This window comes from Tachypleus tridentatus, chromosome 5 (assembly GCF_004210375.1).
Source record: "Tachypleus tridentatus isolate NWPU-2018 chromosome 5, ASM421037v1, whole genome shotgun sequence".
NCBI classification, from domain to species: Eukaryota; Metazoa; Arthropoda; class Merostomata; order Xiphosura; family Limulidae; genus Tachypleus; species Tachypleus tridentatus.
In genome coordinates this window covers 44,513,352-44,529,140 of record NC_134829.1, presented here as the reverse complement: position 1 = coordinate 44,529,140, position 15,789 = coordinate 44,513,352, and the positions used below count along the sequence as shown (strand labels likewise).

Below are 15,789 nucleotides of genomic sequence, written 5' to 3'. Positions count from 1 at the left end.
GTTTTTTTCCTGATACCAGGTCGCAACCGAAGACAAAGTATGCTGCTATAATGGTAGAGAATTGATTTCTAAGATGGGGTCACCAAAGATAAGGTCCATAAGCCTACTGGCAGCTACTAAGGTCAAGCTATAGGATACATATCTGTGGATTCATCAATTCTTCTGAAACAAATATGTTCATTTCTTGTTTTGTCCATTTGTTGTTGAGTAAGAAGAGAGATGAAAAGTGATATATAAAAAATTTATGTGAATATATGCCAAATCTTGAGTACTGGTGTCTGTGCAATAGTCTTCTACTGTTTCTTGATTTTCTGAAAGATATTCAGAAGTATTGATTTTAGAAGTCACTTTAGGATTGTTTATATATAGTTTTAAGCTGATAGAGGTTAGTCCTGTCTACTAATCTTTATAACAGCATTGTTTTTGAAAATACTTTTGTATAGTGTGTACCGGCTTAGGTCCTCCTGTCATTATTTTTTTATGTATGCAATTCATTTCACAACTTTTTTATTTAGTCTATTCATGAAACAATTTAAAATAAGCAGGGAAACAATAATGTTGGATATAATAAGTTAATAAAAGCAAATAAACTTTTTTTTTTTTCAAATATTTATTTAGATAAATTTGTTGATGGATGGCTTTGATATAATTAATATTACAGTCGACAGACAAAACTTTAAGTTTCTATAAAACATTAGAACTTTTTCCAGTGGAACTTTCAGGGGCTCGTGTTTCGTTTTTACTTTAAAAATAGTTTATCATAAGATATGAGCCCTGGTTTTGTTAATATTCAGAGTAATATCTTAACACTACAACAACTCCATTTGAAGATACTAAGAGTGACTAAAGAGATTGAATACGTTATATATCCTTGTTTAATTTTTTTTTTAATAGTGTTCCTCATTAATTTAGAATCCATAATTACCAATTCTTCATTGTATTATTTGTATGTTAACCTTCTGTGCTAAATTCAATGTTTGTTATTGTGACTTAAAAAAACAAAAAGCTTTGAAAACTAGATGTGGCTCTTACAAAACATTGATGCTTAAAAAACAAGGAAATAAATAAACAGAAGTATTGTAATCTATAAATTGGATCGTCTGAATACAAAAAAATTTAGCTCATTGATTGTCACTGCTCTAAACTCAGTGCAAAAAATTTTTTAGGCCGTACGTTGTATATGGTACGCTGAATTCAACTGCTGGAAGCAGACTGTGCCATATAAACTGAATCAACAGTCAGTGAGTTAAGCAAATACATCTCTTCTTGGTTTACTATGAATTTCAGTTAAATAAGATAGTTATTCTCAAATTCAAGAAATGACCAAATTATGATGTATTTAAAAAAAAGTATCAGATTCAACTTGTTTTGTTTTCTTATTTTTTGTTAATAAGAACATTGGTTTAAAGTATTTTTCAAAAAAAAATCACAAAAAGAATACGTGCCGTAAGATTGTACACAGTAAATGCAAAGATACTTACCTACACTCTGAAACAGAATTTCATCAACTTGTTTTTGTAAGATGTGTAATTTGTAAGTGTTGATTTCATTATTTGTAGATGTATTTTTGTAAGAACTTCATGTTTCCCATATATTTTGTACAACCTGTGAATGTTTTCTCACTTTGTTTCTAATGTTCTGATGTGTAGAGCACCCTCACTTGGATTTGTACAAGGTTCATTGTTTGTTTCATTGAAAGTCACATTTTACTTTTTTATTGTATCTTAATTGCACCAAAAACTACACAGGTTTTTCTACCTTATATTTATTAAGATTGCAGTCAAACTGTTCTGAAGAACGTAATTTATGGCCACTGCTGACTAACATCCATAATCACTTTATAGCTACTTTTATGGTCAAGTATTGACTGTCCTTCTGTAGAAACCACAGTCGTGCGACTTCAAGGGTATTTGGGACAGTTTCATTGTAGTATAGACTTGGCTGTGATGGACTACTCTTGCCTGTTTTCATAGTGGGATGCTGTTTCAACTTCTATACTATATACGTTTGACTAAAAGAAGGCCCCAGTATAGAAGTTGGAACATTGTCATACTTAAAAACTGGCAGAAAAAGTCTTACAACCATATTTATACTATGATCTTATTACATTCAGTTACTAATTTGTAGTTTTTTTCATAACTATAGCTGTTGTTTTATTACAAAGCTAATATATTCAGGGAATGTAATTAAAACAAATTTTTTAGAACTGTGATATGGTGTAGTGCAGTCACATTGTGCACTGAAACTTACCTGCTCCAACATTAACCTGCTCAAAAATATTTAAAAAGTAAATTTGGCAGAATAATTTCAACATTTTTTTTCTGAGTTATTCTTCAAACAAGTGTTTGTTCCTGTATATTTTGGGTTGATGTTGTGATTGGTGAATCATGTAAAGAAGTGGTGTGAAGTGGTTGGTTGGTTGGTTCATTTATGGATGTAGTGTACTGTGATTGGATAGTTTAAGCATACAAGTGTAGTGTCTTGTAGTTGTTTATCCTATTTTAAACAGAATAATATTAAAAAGAAACCTATAAAAGGAATTTCTTTTGCTATGTATTCTTTGAAGAAGATATCTGTACCTTTTTCACTGTCCGACAGGTTTGTACGGTAGATGTAATAATGTAATATTAGCATTTTGATATAAAATACCATATTATCAAATGTGAAATTATTTGTTTTCTGTCTTTAGTTGTAACAAAAGAAATGTATTTTTTTGAGCTGCTATAACAATCATCTGTTAAAACATTAGATATCTAAGGAGTAAGATAACTGGCTGTTGCTTGATAAAACTCATTACTTATGTTATGAAATGTAAACTTTAAATAGAAGTAAATACTTCAGACTATTTGTAATAGTAAAGCAGTTGGAAGGGATGCATAGTTTGAATTTGTGACCTTTTTTGAGACTTGTATTCTTGGTAATTTTTTTTAATGTAAACTACGATTTAATGCAAATATTTTTATTTCCTGCTAGTACTTGTGTTTCTTTAATATAATCATTGAATCATGGTTTTACTGAATGATTTGACGGGAGCCTTTTATTATTTTTCCGTACTGCTTGACATAGTTTTTAAATCTTATAACTAACTGTACAATATTGTAAGCTTGTGTTTGAAAATTGATCTCTCTAATTGTAATTCTGAGCTTGTATCCTTTACAACAAAAACAACCTAATTAAATAGTAATTTATTGTGTAATTAAAGAGGGGAACTAACAAATGGAAAGTGCTTATTGTAAGTGACCTGTGGGTCAGTTCCTCTTTTCTCTCTACTAGCTTCAACAAATGTTTGACAGTTTTTGTTTTGTGATCATTAGTTGTTGTTAATGGGGTGATGGAGATAGATGCTGAGACAAAGTTTGTTTTCCTTTCTTTCACCCAGGAGTTTAGAGTTATCATAAGTTTAATGCATTCCATAGCCACACTTGTAGTAGCAAGCTTTGTTATTCTGTCTGCAGCTCATCATGTATAGATTATTTTTCAGAAGTAAATTTCACTTTGCAATTGTGAATTGTTCGAAGTTGTTTTTTATTAGATAGCTCAAGACGATAAAGATGAACGTTTATTGTGTCCCCTTTTTTTTTCAAGATTTAAGAAATAACTTTACTCATTCCAGTTTTTAATTTCCAATATTGAAACAATAACTGAAACTGACAAGAAGTGAGTAATTTTACAGATTTACAAAATATGTAATAAACCTTGTCTTGAGTGTCTGTATACATAGGTGCTTTAAAAGAATTTTCACATGGAAGATTATGAATGTTAGTAAATTTAGTCATTTTTATTTTCACATGCATTGTGCAAGGTGATGACATTTATTTTATTTATGCTTATGAAGAATTCTTAAGTTACCACTTGTGACATCACAGTTAAATTCCTATAGGGTTCAGCCCCCCCAGTGGCACAGTGGTATGTCTGCGGACTTACACACAAAAAACTGGGTTTCGATACCCGTGGTGGGCAGAGCACAGATAGCCCATGGTGTAGCTTTGTGCTTAATTCTAAACAAACCTATAGGGTTCTACTGTTCATGTGTTACATTTGAAATTTTGGTTCATGCATAATTCAGAAAGACTAATAAATAGTGGTAAAGTAAAGGTGTTTTTGATCATTAAACAAGTAAAAAAACTGAAAAAAAATAGAACCCTTTTGTGACTAGATTTTCAAATGTTGATCTGATATTTTTAACAGCTAATCTAACTAGTTCATGAAACAATGCATTCAAGTGTTTATAAATAGAAAAATTTATTTAATCAGCTCTGAGTATTACAGCTAACTCTGCTCTGAAATTAATATCATTCGTAGCATTAAAGGACAAAGCTATTGTAGCTGTGAATCTTGGTAAACTGTTAGGAGCATAAAAATGGGTGTAAAGTACATAAATTAGTTACATATTCTATATAATTGTAGAAAATAGGTCTCCCAGTCTCATTTTAGAATAAACCCAATTTACAATAATCTGAGATTTTCTACTAGAATACCTGCAGGGATTCTGTTAGTTAAATAATATAGATATCTTAGTACTGTAGTTCCTGTACATAGCTTTTAAATGATGACATTAGTATTCTATAGTAAAATGTATGAATGCAGCTGTGAAACAAATAAAACCATTTTTATTTGGATTCTTGTGCAGAATTAATGGAAACCGTGTGGGTTCACCCACCTTGGTTTACATTTCTTCAATACCTTTTATGATGAAAGTTAAAAACAACAACTACCAATTAAGGCCTATTGATTTGACATGCAGCTCTTCACAATTTGTTTTTTTTATGTGTATGTTAATTACTAAGCTATCTGGGAAAAGTTGTTTGTCAATATATTTTCACTTTAACGGGTGTTAAAACCTACGATTATTAGTTTGTTTTATTTCTTATAATTGATGGCATGGTACAAGTTAATAATTGATGCAAAGCTTTTAGTTCAACACCTAAAGTGACATTTTAAGAACATTACTAAACACTACAATACTTGTTTATTTTCTTTAAAAAATATTTTAATTTTGTGAATTCTCAGTTTAATACCATCTCGTCTTGCTGTGCCTGTGTTTATTTTCTTAAAAAAATATTTTAATTTTGTGAATTCTTAGTTTAATACCATCTCGTCTTGCTGTGCCTGTGTTTATTTTCTTAAAAAAACTATTTTAATTTTGTGAATTCTTAGTTTAATACCATCTCGTCTTGCTGTGCCTGTGTTTATTTTCTTAAAAAAATATTTTAATTTTGTGAATTCTTAGTTTAATACCATCTCGTCTTGCTGTGCCTATCAACCTTATCCACACTGTCCTATCTTATAATGCATCAAGTAGATTATTTGATACCATATACTAAGTACATTGAACGATATGTGATACAGCATTGTTTTCCATAATTAGATTATTAGTGGTGGGAATGTTAATTGAGATATCTAAAGTCATGCAGAACTAAAGTTGATATTAGCAAGAACATAATGAAAAGCAATAAAGGATTAATGTTAATAACTGTGTGAAATGAAATAATATAGAAATGTAATATTCATTATGGACTTGTAAGGATTCTGGGTAATAAAATTAAGGGACTATTAATAAAGTTGTGTAGAACATTTTGGGAGGATATATATATATATATCTTAGACTTCCTTACTAGGAAGAACAGCAAAAAGTCTAAAGGAAGAGAAAAAAAAACAACTCCATCAAGATTGTGTGTACTTTGACCCCTGAACCATCATGGAAGTCTCTGGTTGTTCTTTCTTTAAAATCACGTGCCAATATTACACATGGGATGGTAATCATTTTTAACTTGGTATAGATTAGTGGTAACAGAAACTGTAAGTATTTACATAATATTGTAAAACTTGTAAAGATTCCTTGTTTTAAGTAAATGCGTATATATATTTGCTTGTAGTGATTTTACTTAAGTAAAATTGTATACAGTGTTGAGAGGAAATATTTATGATGAAACTTTGTAGTATGGACGGCAACTGCCTATCGTGGAGACACAAGTGTAGAGGACGACCTTTCTGAAGTCTTCCGCCTTTAATTTATTAAAGGAGATGTTTATGTTCTTACCTTGCGTTATGGATTAGGAATATTTGGATAAATATGAGATTCTCAAGTTTTATGTTTCATAATTATTTAGGTGATTATTTTTGAATTAACATTACGTATTTTTTTAAATTATGTTACCGAAGGTTTGTTTGTTTTGGAATTTCGCACAAAGCTACTCGAGGGCTATCTGTGCTAGCCGTCCCTAATTTAGCAGTGTAAGACTAGAGGGAAGGCAGCTAGTCATCACCACCACCCACCGCCAACTTTTTTACCAACGAAAAGTGGGATTGACCTCCCACGGCTGGGAGGGCGAGCATGTTTTGGCGCGACTCGGGCGCGAACCCGCGACCCTCATATTACGAAGTGCACGCCTTAACGCGCTAGGCCATGCCAGGCCGTTACCAAAGGTGGGCAAAAATTGTTTTTCCCACTGTGTGTTAGAGAGAGAGAGAGAGCAACCTTTCTCGAAAATGGCTGAATGGATTTGGATGAAAGCTTATATATATTTTGACCATGACTCAACTTATAAGTAATTAGTTTTTGGAAATTCAAGGTCAAAGGTCACGAAATTCTAAAAAAAAAAATAACGCTACAAAAAACCGTATCTGTCAACATGAGTGACAATTTTTCACACTATTCGTGTTCTACAACTCCGTTGCAACTGATTGAATGTTAATGAAACTTTGTGGTTATGTGTGGAATATTATTCCTCACTGCCCTGTCAAAAATGTCCGTGTTTTTCGATAACGGCACACGCACGCACGGACTTGTATTTTTGAGATCCAAATGTGCTGAACGGTGTGTAGCAGGAGGTTGAAAAAAAAAAACAGAGCTTCTCTAGTTTTTAGGTATACTGTGACTTTATGACGGAAGGAAACTGAGACGTGGAAAATATCTTCGTATCCAAAACGAATATTGAAGACAGGGATCAAATGAGCTTAAGTGAGTAGAAGATATAAACTGCTACATAAGTATATGAGAAAGTTTGTTTGTTTGGTTTGAATTTCGCGCAAAGCTACTCGAGGGCTATCTGGGCTAGTTGTCCCTAATTTAGCAGTGTAAGACTAGAGGAAAGGCACCTAATCATCATCACCCACCGCCAACTCTTGGACTGCTCTTTTGACCAACGAATAGTGGGATTGACTGTAACATTATAACGCCCTCACGGCTGAAAGGGCGAGCATGTTTGGTGCGACGAGGTTTCGAACCCGCAACCCTCAGATTACGAGTCGCACGCCTTAATCGACCTGGCCATGCCGGGCTATATACGAGAAAGAATTTACAAGAATGTACATACAGAATATATGCGAAAGTCATATATTAAACTAGTTAATAAGAATAAAAATAATACGTACAAACAAGATACCATTAAGAAAGAACTATAGAAGTCAATATGCACAAAAGATCTCGATTTGTATTTCCAAGTGCTCTAGTAACTTATACACGCTTGTAATATATATCACCAGAATATTACACTTTGGAGACAAGACAATACCAAAACGATGTGCAAAAATCTTTGCAAACAGATATTAAAAAAGGAAAAAGTAGCCACGAATTTAAAATGATTAACGTGGTTGGTTGTTTTGTGTTTATTGGCAAAAAGCAACTGGGCTATCTGCGGCGATTAAAGTGGCCAATATTCTTCCCGAGACACTACATCATGTCCTAATTTTAAGTGATAGAATGTAAAGGTTTGGTTAGAAATGAGTAATAAAGTAAGCATGGTATACAAATGAATTCTAGTTAGCGTATGTCATTTTTAGAGCTGTTCTCACACTGATACATTTTAATAGGGAAAATTAAAATTTTTTTTTAGTCCTCCAAAATGCCTTTTGCATAAGTTAAGTTAAAGATGGAGATCAAAACTGCACATAGTGTTTTGAGTTAGGCCTAAGCAGTGATTTGAATAGATAGGTAATTACTCCATTTTACCAATTATTATATAATTATTATTCTCACACTGATACATTTTAATAGGGAAAAGGTGAACACTGTGAAATTAGCCTAAATACTAGCTGATCAAAAGTTTAAGACCATACCAAAAAGAAGTCCTAAACAGGGTAGGAAAAGCCCAACAAGAGGTCTCAGTAGTGAGTTGCACGGCCGTCATGCGAATAACTTCAAACATTCGCTTTGGCATGGTCGATATAGCGTATGCAGAAGGGTGGCTGGAGTGTTATTCTATGTGGTGAAGATGGCTTCAGAGAGATCATACACTGTTTGGAACTGACGTCCATTTCTACAGACTTCCCTTGCCATCCACCCCCAAAACATTTTAAATAGGGTTCAGTTCGGGCGAACACGCTGAATGGTCCAAAAGAATCACGTTATTCGCCAAGAAAACGTAATTTGTTCTGCGGGCATTGTGGATTGCAGCATTGTCCTGCTGAAAGATCCAGTCATTTCCACACAAGCGAGGGCCTTCAGTCAATAAGGATGCTTTCTCCAACATGCCAATGTAGCCAGCTGCTGTTTGACGCCCCTGTATAACCTGAAGCTCCATTGTTCCATGGAAGGAGAAAGCACCCCAGATAATGGTGGAACCTCCTCCACTGTGTCGTGTAGAAAATGTCTCCCGTGGGATATCCTTATCGTGCCAGTAACGTTAGAAGCCATCTGGACCATCCAGGTTAAATTTTTTCTCATCAGAGAACAAAACCTTCGTCCACTTTTCTACGTCCCATGTTTGGTGCTTCTCAGCAAAGTTTAACCGAGTTGTTTCGTGGTGTGGAAGGAGGCGTGGCCATAGAAGACGTTTACGGTTTTCAAAGCCTTTCTTTCGTAGATGCCGTCGTATTGTTCTTGAGCTGCATTCTGCGTCCGTAAGGGCCTTAATCTGGTTTGACGATCGGCTGGTGTCTTGCTGGACAACCCATCGAATCCTCCTGCTGAACGCTGGCGAAATTTTCTTGGGCCGACCATTTGAAATTCTCGTTCCATATCTCTCAGAGATACCATATCTTCCGTATCTTTTAAGAAATTTTCAACATCAGTTTTACTGTGCCAAATCTCACCAACAATGACACGTTGAGAGAGACCTTGCTTTTGCAGCTCGACAATTCTGCCACTGTCACCTTTTTAGCTTTTGCCATGTTTTTACCCAATATAACACAAGAGATGTCAGTGGGAGATATTGACAACGCTAATGCTTGAACACAAATGACTAAATTTCGTTACGTGTTTACCGATAAAGGCTTCGTTTCAGTATGGTCTTCAACTTTTGACCAGCTAGTATTTAAGCTAATTTCATAGTGTTCACATTTTCCCTATTAAATGCTAAAAACCTTTTTAATTTTTTCCCCTTTTTGATCTTTCGAAGCTCTACTCAAATAAGTGGTTGAGTCTAACAGCGCAAAATGCATATTTTTTCTTTATGTTCATTGGCCTTAAGATTTTGGCCAGCAGTGTATGAACAATTTTACCTGCGATTCGGTAAGGAAGGTCGAAGAAGTACTATATATAGCCAGCAGGGGGATGAACTAACAGAAATACCTTGATAGCAGCTACAGGTATAATATTGTACTCGGCTTGCTGCACAATATCTATTAAAGTGGCTCTAAACGTTTCTTGAATACCACTGTGTGTCATTTGGAGACTTCCATGTTTCATGTGCTGACATCATGAAATCACTTTTCACAGTCACAATGCTAAAAGAGTGTGGGATGTGCCTTCTTTATATGCAATAAAAATGTCCAGAATTTTCACCTGAAATGAAGAAAAATCGGATTAGGTAGTTTTTATTTTTTCAACAGAAATGTCTCCCATCAATTTCTGAGCACCCTGTTATTATTTAATAAACAATCAATCATAACAACACAATTTTGCATATAGAATAATCAATAAATGTTGTATTTTAATTTGACGTTATAAGATACTGATTTTCATTTTCTCATGTAAATCTACTGAAGTTGGTGACGTATGCACTATTACCATTACCTACATTTTCCTGGTATTTAAGTAATTGGTTTTTACCCCTACAAAAGTGAAAGTAATATAATAAAGGCACCTGTAACAGGTGTTAAGTAGTTGAAATATTTAGATGAAGCTAGGAATACTTAACCTCTTTTAAATGTTGATTCATTCCAAACACATGACAAAATTGAACCAATATAAAGGAACACCTTTGTAACCTAACAGCCACCTGCAACACCCCTTACAATCCCGTACCTGTTTATACTCTCGTCCATGAGACATGTGCCCTTTAACTGTCACATTTTTATTTCAAATGTGCTTCTAGTCATCAAGAAAAAAAAATTCAATTTAATTTAATTTAATTAACGTTAATTATTAGGTTTAATACAAATAGAGACTTTTTCTTCCTTAACAATGTGGAATGAACGTGACTTAGTGTGCTGAGCTGTGAATCAAAAAAGTTCAAGGCTAATACTGCAGTGCTACTGAATACAATCCACACTTTCATTTGCTGGTGAGTTATAGGAGAAACAGTCAGCTTCACTTTCAATTCAAAGCCCGTGGCTACATCTCAAAACTAGGAATTTATGACTAAGTCGTATAGCCTATCTATTTGTTGTATAAGTGCTGATGAGACTAAATATAACTATTTGGGCTGAATTTGAGGATAAATATTACAATTCAAGACAATGTTAAATGTTTTCTTTTATTCCAATGAATATTTCACCCTATACTGTAAAATACAGTAATAAACTATTTTGTGATGACGAGAAACCCGCTTGAAGTAAAAATGTACAATAAACTATTGTTTTACATTTGAAACAATTGTTAGTTTTAAAGGTATATATGTTAAGCCTTTAAATGTGCTTCTTTACAGTATTATGAACCAAATAAAGGGGAGGTGCGAGTTGTGGTTTATCTTCCTTGAATATGTATGATTGATATGTTACTTTAGTGTAATAACCTAGATTGTCAAGGATATCATTATAGGAGTTTTTAATTTTAATCTAACTGTGGGATAGTATCATTATATTGTAACAGTCTTCGTCTGGTATAGCCGATTTTCCCTTGAACTCCAACAGTTTAGAAGTCATACAACGAACTTTGAAAGCAAACAGTATATTAACAAAAACCCATTGCTTTCTTTATTTAAATAAGAACTTTGATTGGTCTTCGGTGCGCACGTGAGCTTGAATATTTGTGTTAATTTTGGTATTTTAAACACACTTCATGAATTTGATGCGTATTACAGATTTCGTACAGTATTCTTGTCGGAAACTATTTGGCTTCAAGAACGATAAGGTTACCTATCGCGAAATTTCAATCGCTATTTCTATATTCTATTTAATACATTAATTTTCAGATTATTGACTTGTTTTCATTAGATGTGAGAAACGCAAGCATCCCGACGATCAACGCACTAAACTATGCATTTGAAGTTCCGTGATCAACACCCCGTTAGCCAAAACAATCGCGCTCAGAACTTTTGGGATCGTTGCATATCATAATTTACCTCAGAGGAGCTTCCAGTTTATTATCTTACGTATTACAATTTGAAATAGCCTGCAACTGGGTTAAATTGTAATTTGAATTTAGAAGTTAATTAAATGTGAAGATTGTTTTGAATTTCGCGCAAAGCTACACGAGGTCTATCTGCGCCAGCCGTCCTTAATATAACAGTATAAGACTAGAGGGAAGGCAGTTAGTCAGCACCACCCACCGCCAACTCTTGGGCTACTCTTTCACCAGCGAATAGTAGGATTGACTGTCACATTACAACACCCCCACGGCTGAAAGGGCGAGCATGTTTGGTGTGACGGGGATTCGAACCCGCGATCCTCAGATTACGAATCGAACGCTTTAACCCACCTGGCTATGCCGGGCCTAAATGTCGAGATGTATCAATTTTATGATATTTGTCAACAAGTTTGATACACAGAGTTTTCTTTCTTAATACAAATGTATTTTAATGTACAAACAACAATACAATTTATAAAAATGGTTACTACAAATCATGATTATACATAAAAGTTGTTTTTTTTTTTACGTTTTCAAGCAACATCGGGTTTCCTATCTGCTTCGGAATTCCATGATATCCTATCGAGGGTTCACGATGAGTGAATTAATTTAAGAGTGGATATTGGTACAATTCACTTAAGGAAACCGTGAGTTTTGCACAACTTAAGTTATTTTTCGTCTTCGTGAAAATACTAATGTCCGATGGTAATCCGTTGAAATTAAACTGTTTGAATTATTCGAAATCTATAAATGTTCCTGGTCAAATATCTTAGTTTCCCGGTTAATAAACATTAATCACAATTATAGATTCCGAGGTTTATACAGTATTCCAACTGTACCAAAACAACAATATATATATATAGTGTTGTTTAATTTTATAGCATAAGTAGAGAGTTCCTAAAAATTTCAGCCAAGACGACAATATTGGTATTTACATACATATATACACTGCTGTTTCTTACACTCGAGAAGGCCCGGCATGGCCAAGCGTGTTAAGTGTGCGACTCGTAATCTGAGGGTCGCGGGTAGGCATCCCCGTCGCGCCAAACATGCTCGCCCTTTCAGCCGTGGGGGCGTTATAATGTGACGGTCAATCCCACTATTCGTTGGTAAAAGAGTAGCCCAAGAGTTGGCGGTGGGTGGTGATGACTAGTTGCCTTCCCTCTAGTCTTACGCTGCTAAGAATTAGGGACGGCTGGCACAGATAGCCCTCGAGTAGCTTTGTGCGAAGTTAAAAAACAAATACACTCGAGAATCGTGTACAATAGGTGGGAATTTCGCAAAACACATTTAACAGTATAAGTTGCATGCATTTCTAAATATATATAATTAACTGAAACAAACACTGATATTAAAATAGATGTAGAATAGTAAATAAGTAACAGGATGCTGGTGTGTTGTGTGTGAGCGTTTTTTCTTTAACAAAGCCATATCGGACTATCTGCTGAGTCCACCGAGTTGGTGTGTTGTAAGAGTGATTATCAGATACAACTATTCGATTACAGTAGCCCAAAAATCTGCAATCTGTGTTAAATTTAACAAAAACAAACACCACTTCTGAGTCCCACAGATTGAGTAACTTTATGTTTTCCTTGTTACAACACTAAGAGTAAGAAACTAAAATAAATTGGATAAAATTACTAATTTTATTACGCAACATATTTAGGGAAAGTTAGAATGCGAGTCGAATAAATACCCTATCACCAGTCTCCAGGCATTGTTAGACCAGTCTCAACAGTAATTAGTTCTGTTCATTTTAATATGCCCCCTTGTGGCTCAGTGGTATGTCTGCGGACTTACACGCTAAAATCCGGGTTTCGATACCCGTGGTGGGCAGAGCACAGATAGCCCAGCGTGTAGCTTTGTGCTTAATTCAAAAACAACAACAACATCATTTTAATATCGATATAATTCTTGTTTATTATTATTTTGTATGCCCCATATGCTATTAAGAGTCCATAACTAATCAACGCATGGACGCACAACTTGGTACATAAATATTTTACAAATGTGTGTTTGGTGGCCATGAGCCAACTTTGAAATAAAATAAGGCTTGCAGACAGCTGGAATGGGTAATAAATAAAACTTAGTGGCAAATATACAACGTTTCGAAATGTGCAACAAAATTTTGTCGAAACGTTGAATATTTGTTACAACGTTAAACTTGTAAACGTTGTCTCCATTACCACTTCAAACAGTTTTCAAATTTTAAATCAGTTTTTTAAAAACAAGTTGTAAAACAAGTAGATTTAAAATACCATACTACACAACCATCAGAAAAGACAGACTAAATAAACAGGGTAAAAACAGAGGAATGTTGCTGCTACACAAAACAAATCTATCAGTGACCAAAATTCAAATCAGCAGCAACAATGAACATATAACTACCGATATCCTGTTAAATAATCGTTCTACCGTCACAATAGCAGGAATTTATTGTTCACCCACAAAACAAATAGACTTAAATTTAATTAATAACATCTATTCCCACAAAAAAATACAATTTTAATAGAAGATTTAAATAGTAAACACATGAACCTTGGATGCAGTTCAATAAATGCAGATGGAAGACTTCTCCAATTCATGGATAAACACAACATAGCTTTCCAGAATGACGACACGCGTACGCACTCTACGTATGCCATTAATACCAGTGACATACGTCTAAGCTCGTATAACTATATCCAAAAATTAGTTAAATTCCATGTGGGAAAAGATGTAGACAATGATCATTTGCCGATATGGTGTGTCTTCGATCTCACCCCTCATAAAAATACAATATATAGAAAAGAAAAATTTGATTACAAAAAGTCAAGTTGAAAGAAATACCAAAAATAATTAGACCATTGGCTACCAAACAAGATTATAACAACAGCTAAAAATAAAATAGATATTGATACTTACTGTCAAATAATCACGAAGTGCCTTCAAACCGCAGCAAACAAAGCAATACCAAAACAACAACATAAAACTATAAATAATACCTGGAAACCACACAAACAACTAATAACACTAATCAAGCATTGACGTCAATTAATAAGATAATATATGGAGACGAGAGACAGATAATTAAAACCACAAACAAATAAAATAAGAAAACAAATCAGAATAGAAGTAAAATTATTAAAATAAGAAAAATGGGACGATTTCTGTTCCCAACTTAACGAGAAAACAGATCCGAAGCAATTTTGTACACAATAAAAAGACTCACAAATGGAGACACAGCAACAAGAAAATACCCACCACCAGAACACGATAATACCACAGTACATACAAATAAAGAAAAAGCCGAAACATTCAAACATCAACTTCAAAACACGTTTAAAACACACAACGACCCAGACATAAACGCATACTTTTATAACAAATAAACAACTTTATAACGAATAACAGTGCGCTATTTGAACCATTTTTCTCAGTCAACTTAAATAACTATCAAATCAACAACACAAACGAATACACAAACACAATTTCCGCACAAGAACCCATAAAAGCAATAACTAACACAAAAAAACCAATCTCCAGGAGAAGAAGATATACAAGCCATCCTTCTTAAAAAAGGCATTCTAAAATTATTTGAACATCTCACAGCAATTTTTAATTTATCATTATACTCTGGTTATATCCCGGTTTCTTGAAAGCACGCAAATGTATTAATGTTCCATAAAGAAAGAAAGCTAGCCAATAACCCAAATAGCTACCGACCAATCAGTCTGACCAGCTGTGTGGGCAAAATTATTGAGAGAATAATCAATAACAGACTCTCCACATTACTGGAGATAGCATCAAAATTATCAGAAGAACAAAATGGTTTCAGAAAATTCAGACAAACTACAGACCATTTAGTCAGATTAACCCAAGCAATTGTTGATAGTTTTAATAAATGAGAATGCATTGTTGCTTACTTTTTCGATATTAAGAAGGCATTCGACACTGTATGGCATAACGGTCTCCGGTTCTCAATGCAAAAAATGGGACTACCGTGGGGAACTCTTCGCTGGCTATCTAACGTTATGGAAAACAAAATATGTAGGGTTAATGTCGAAGGGACATTTTCAGAGTGTTTCACTCCAAAAGCTGGTGTCCCTCAAGGAGAGATGGTTAGCCCTATCCTATTCATCATGTACTTGAATAATATGCCCCTAAAAGATCCAAATAATGGATGCTCATCACAGTTCGCAGACGATGTAGCAATCTGGAAAAGTGCACTAACACCAGCAATAGCAGCCACTAACATACAACCACGATTAAATAGAATAAGTAAATATTATCAAAAATATAAAATCAAAATAAACACAACTAGTAGTATTCACAAGGTTAGTTAAACGTAAAAAAGCACA

At 34.1% G+C, this 15,789-nt stretch overlaps 1 protein-coding gene across 7 annotated transcripts in view; it reads left to right on the top strand.

Moving 5' to 3' along the window:
* Nucleotides 1-4,619, top strand: part of LOC143251057 (cyclin-dependent kinase 17-like) — a 127,587-nt gene extending 122,968 nt beyond the window's left edge. For all 7 annotated transcript variants that reach the window (XM_076502396.1, XM_076502392.1, XM_076502393.1 and 4 more), the window contains one exon: nt 20-4,619. In XM_076502396.1, the coding sequence (XP_076358511.1) occupies nt 20-51 (32 nt within the window). In that variant the 3' untranslated portion in view covers nt 52-4,619. The remainder of the gene's footprint in view (nt 1-19) is intronic.
* The last annotated feature ends 11,170 nt before the right edge of the window (nt 4,620-15,789 follow it).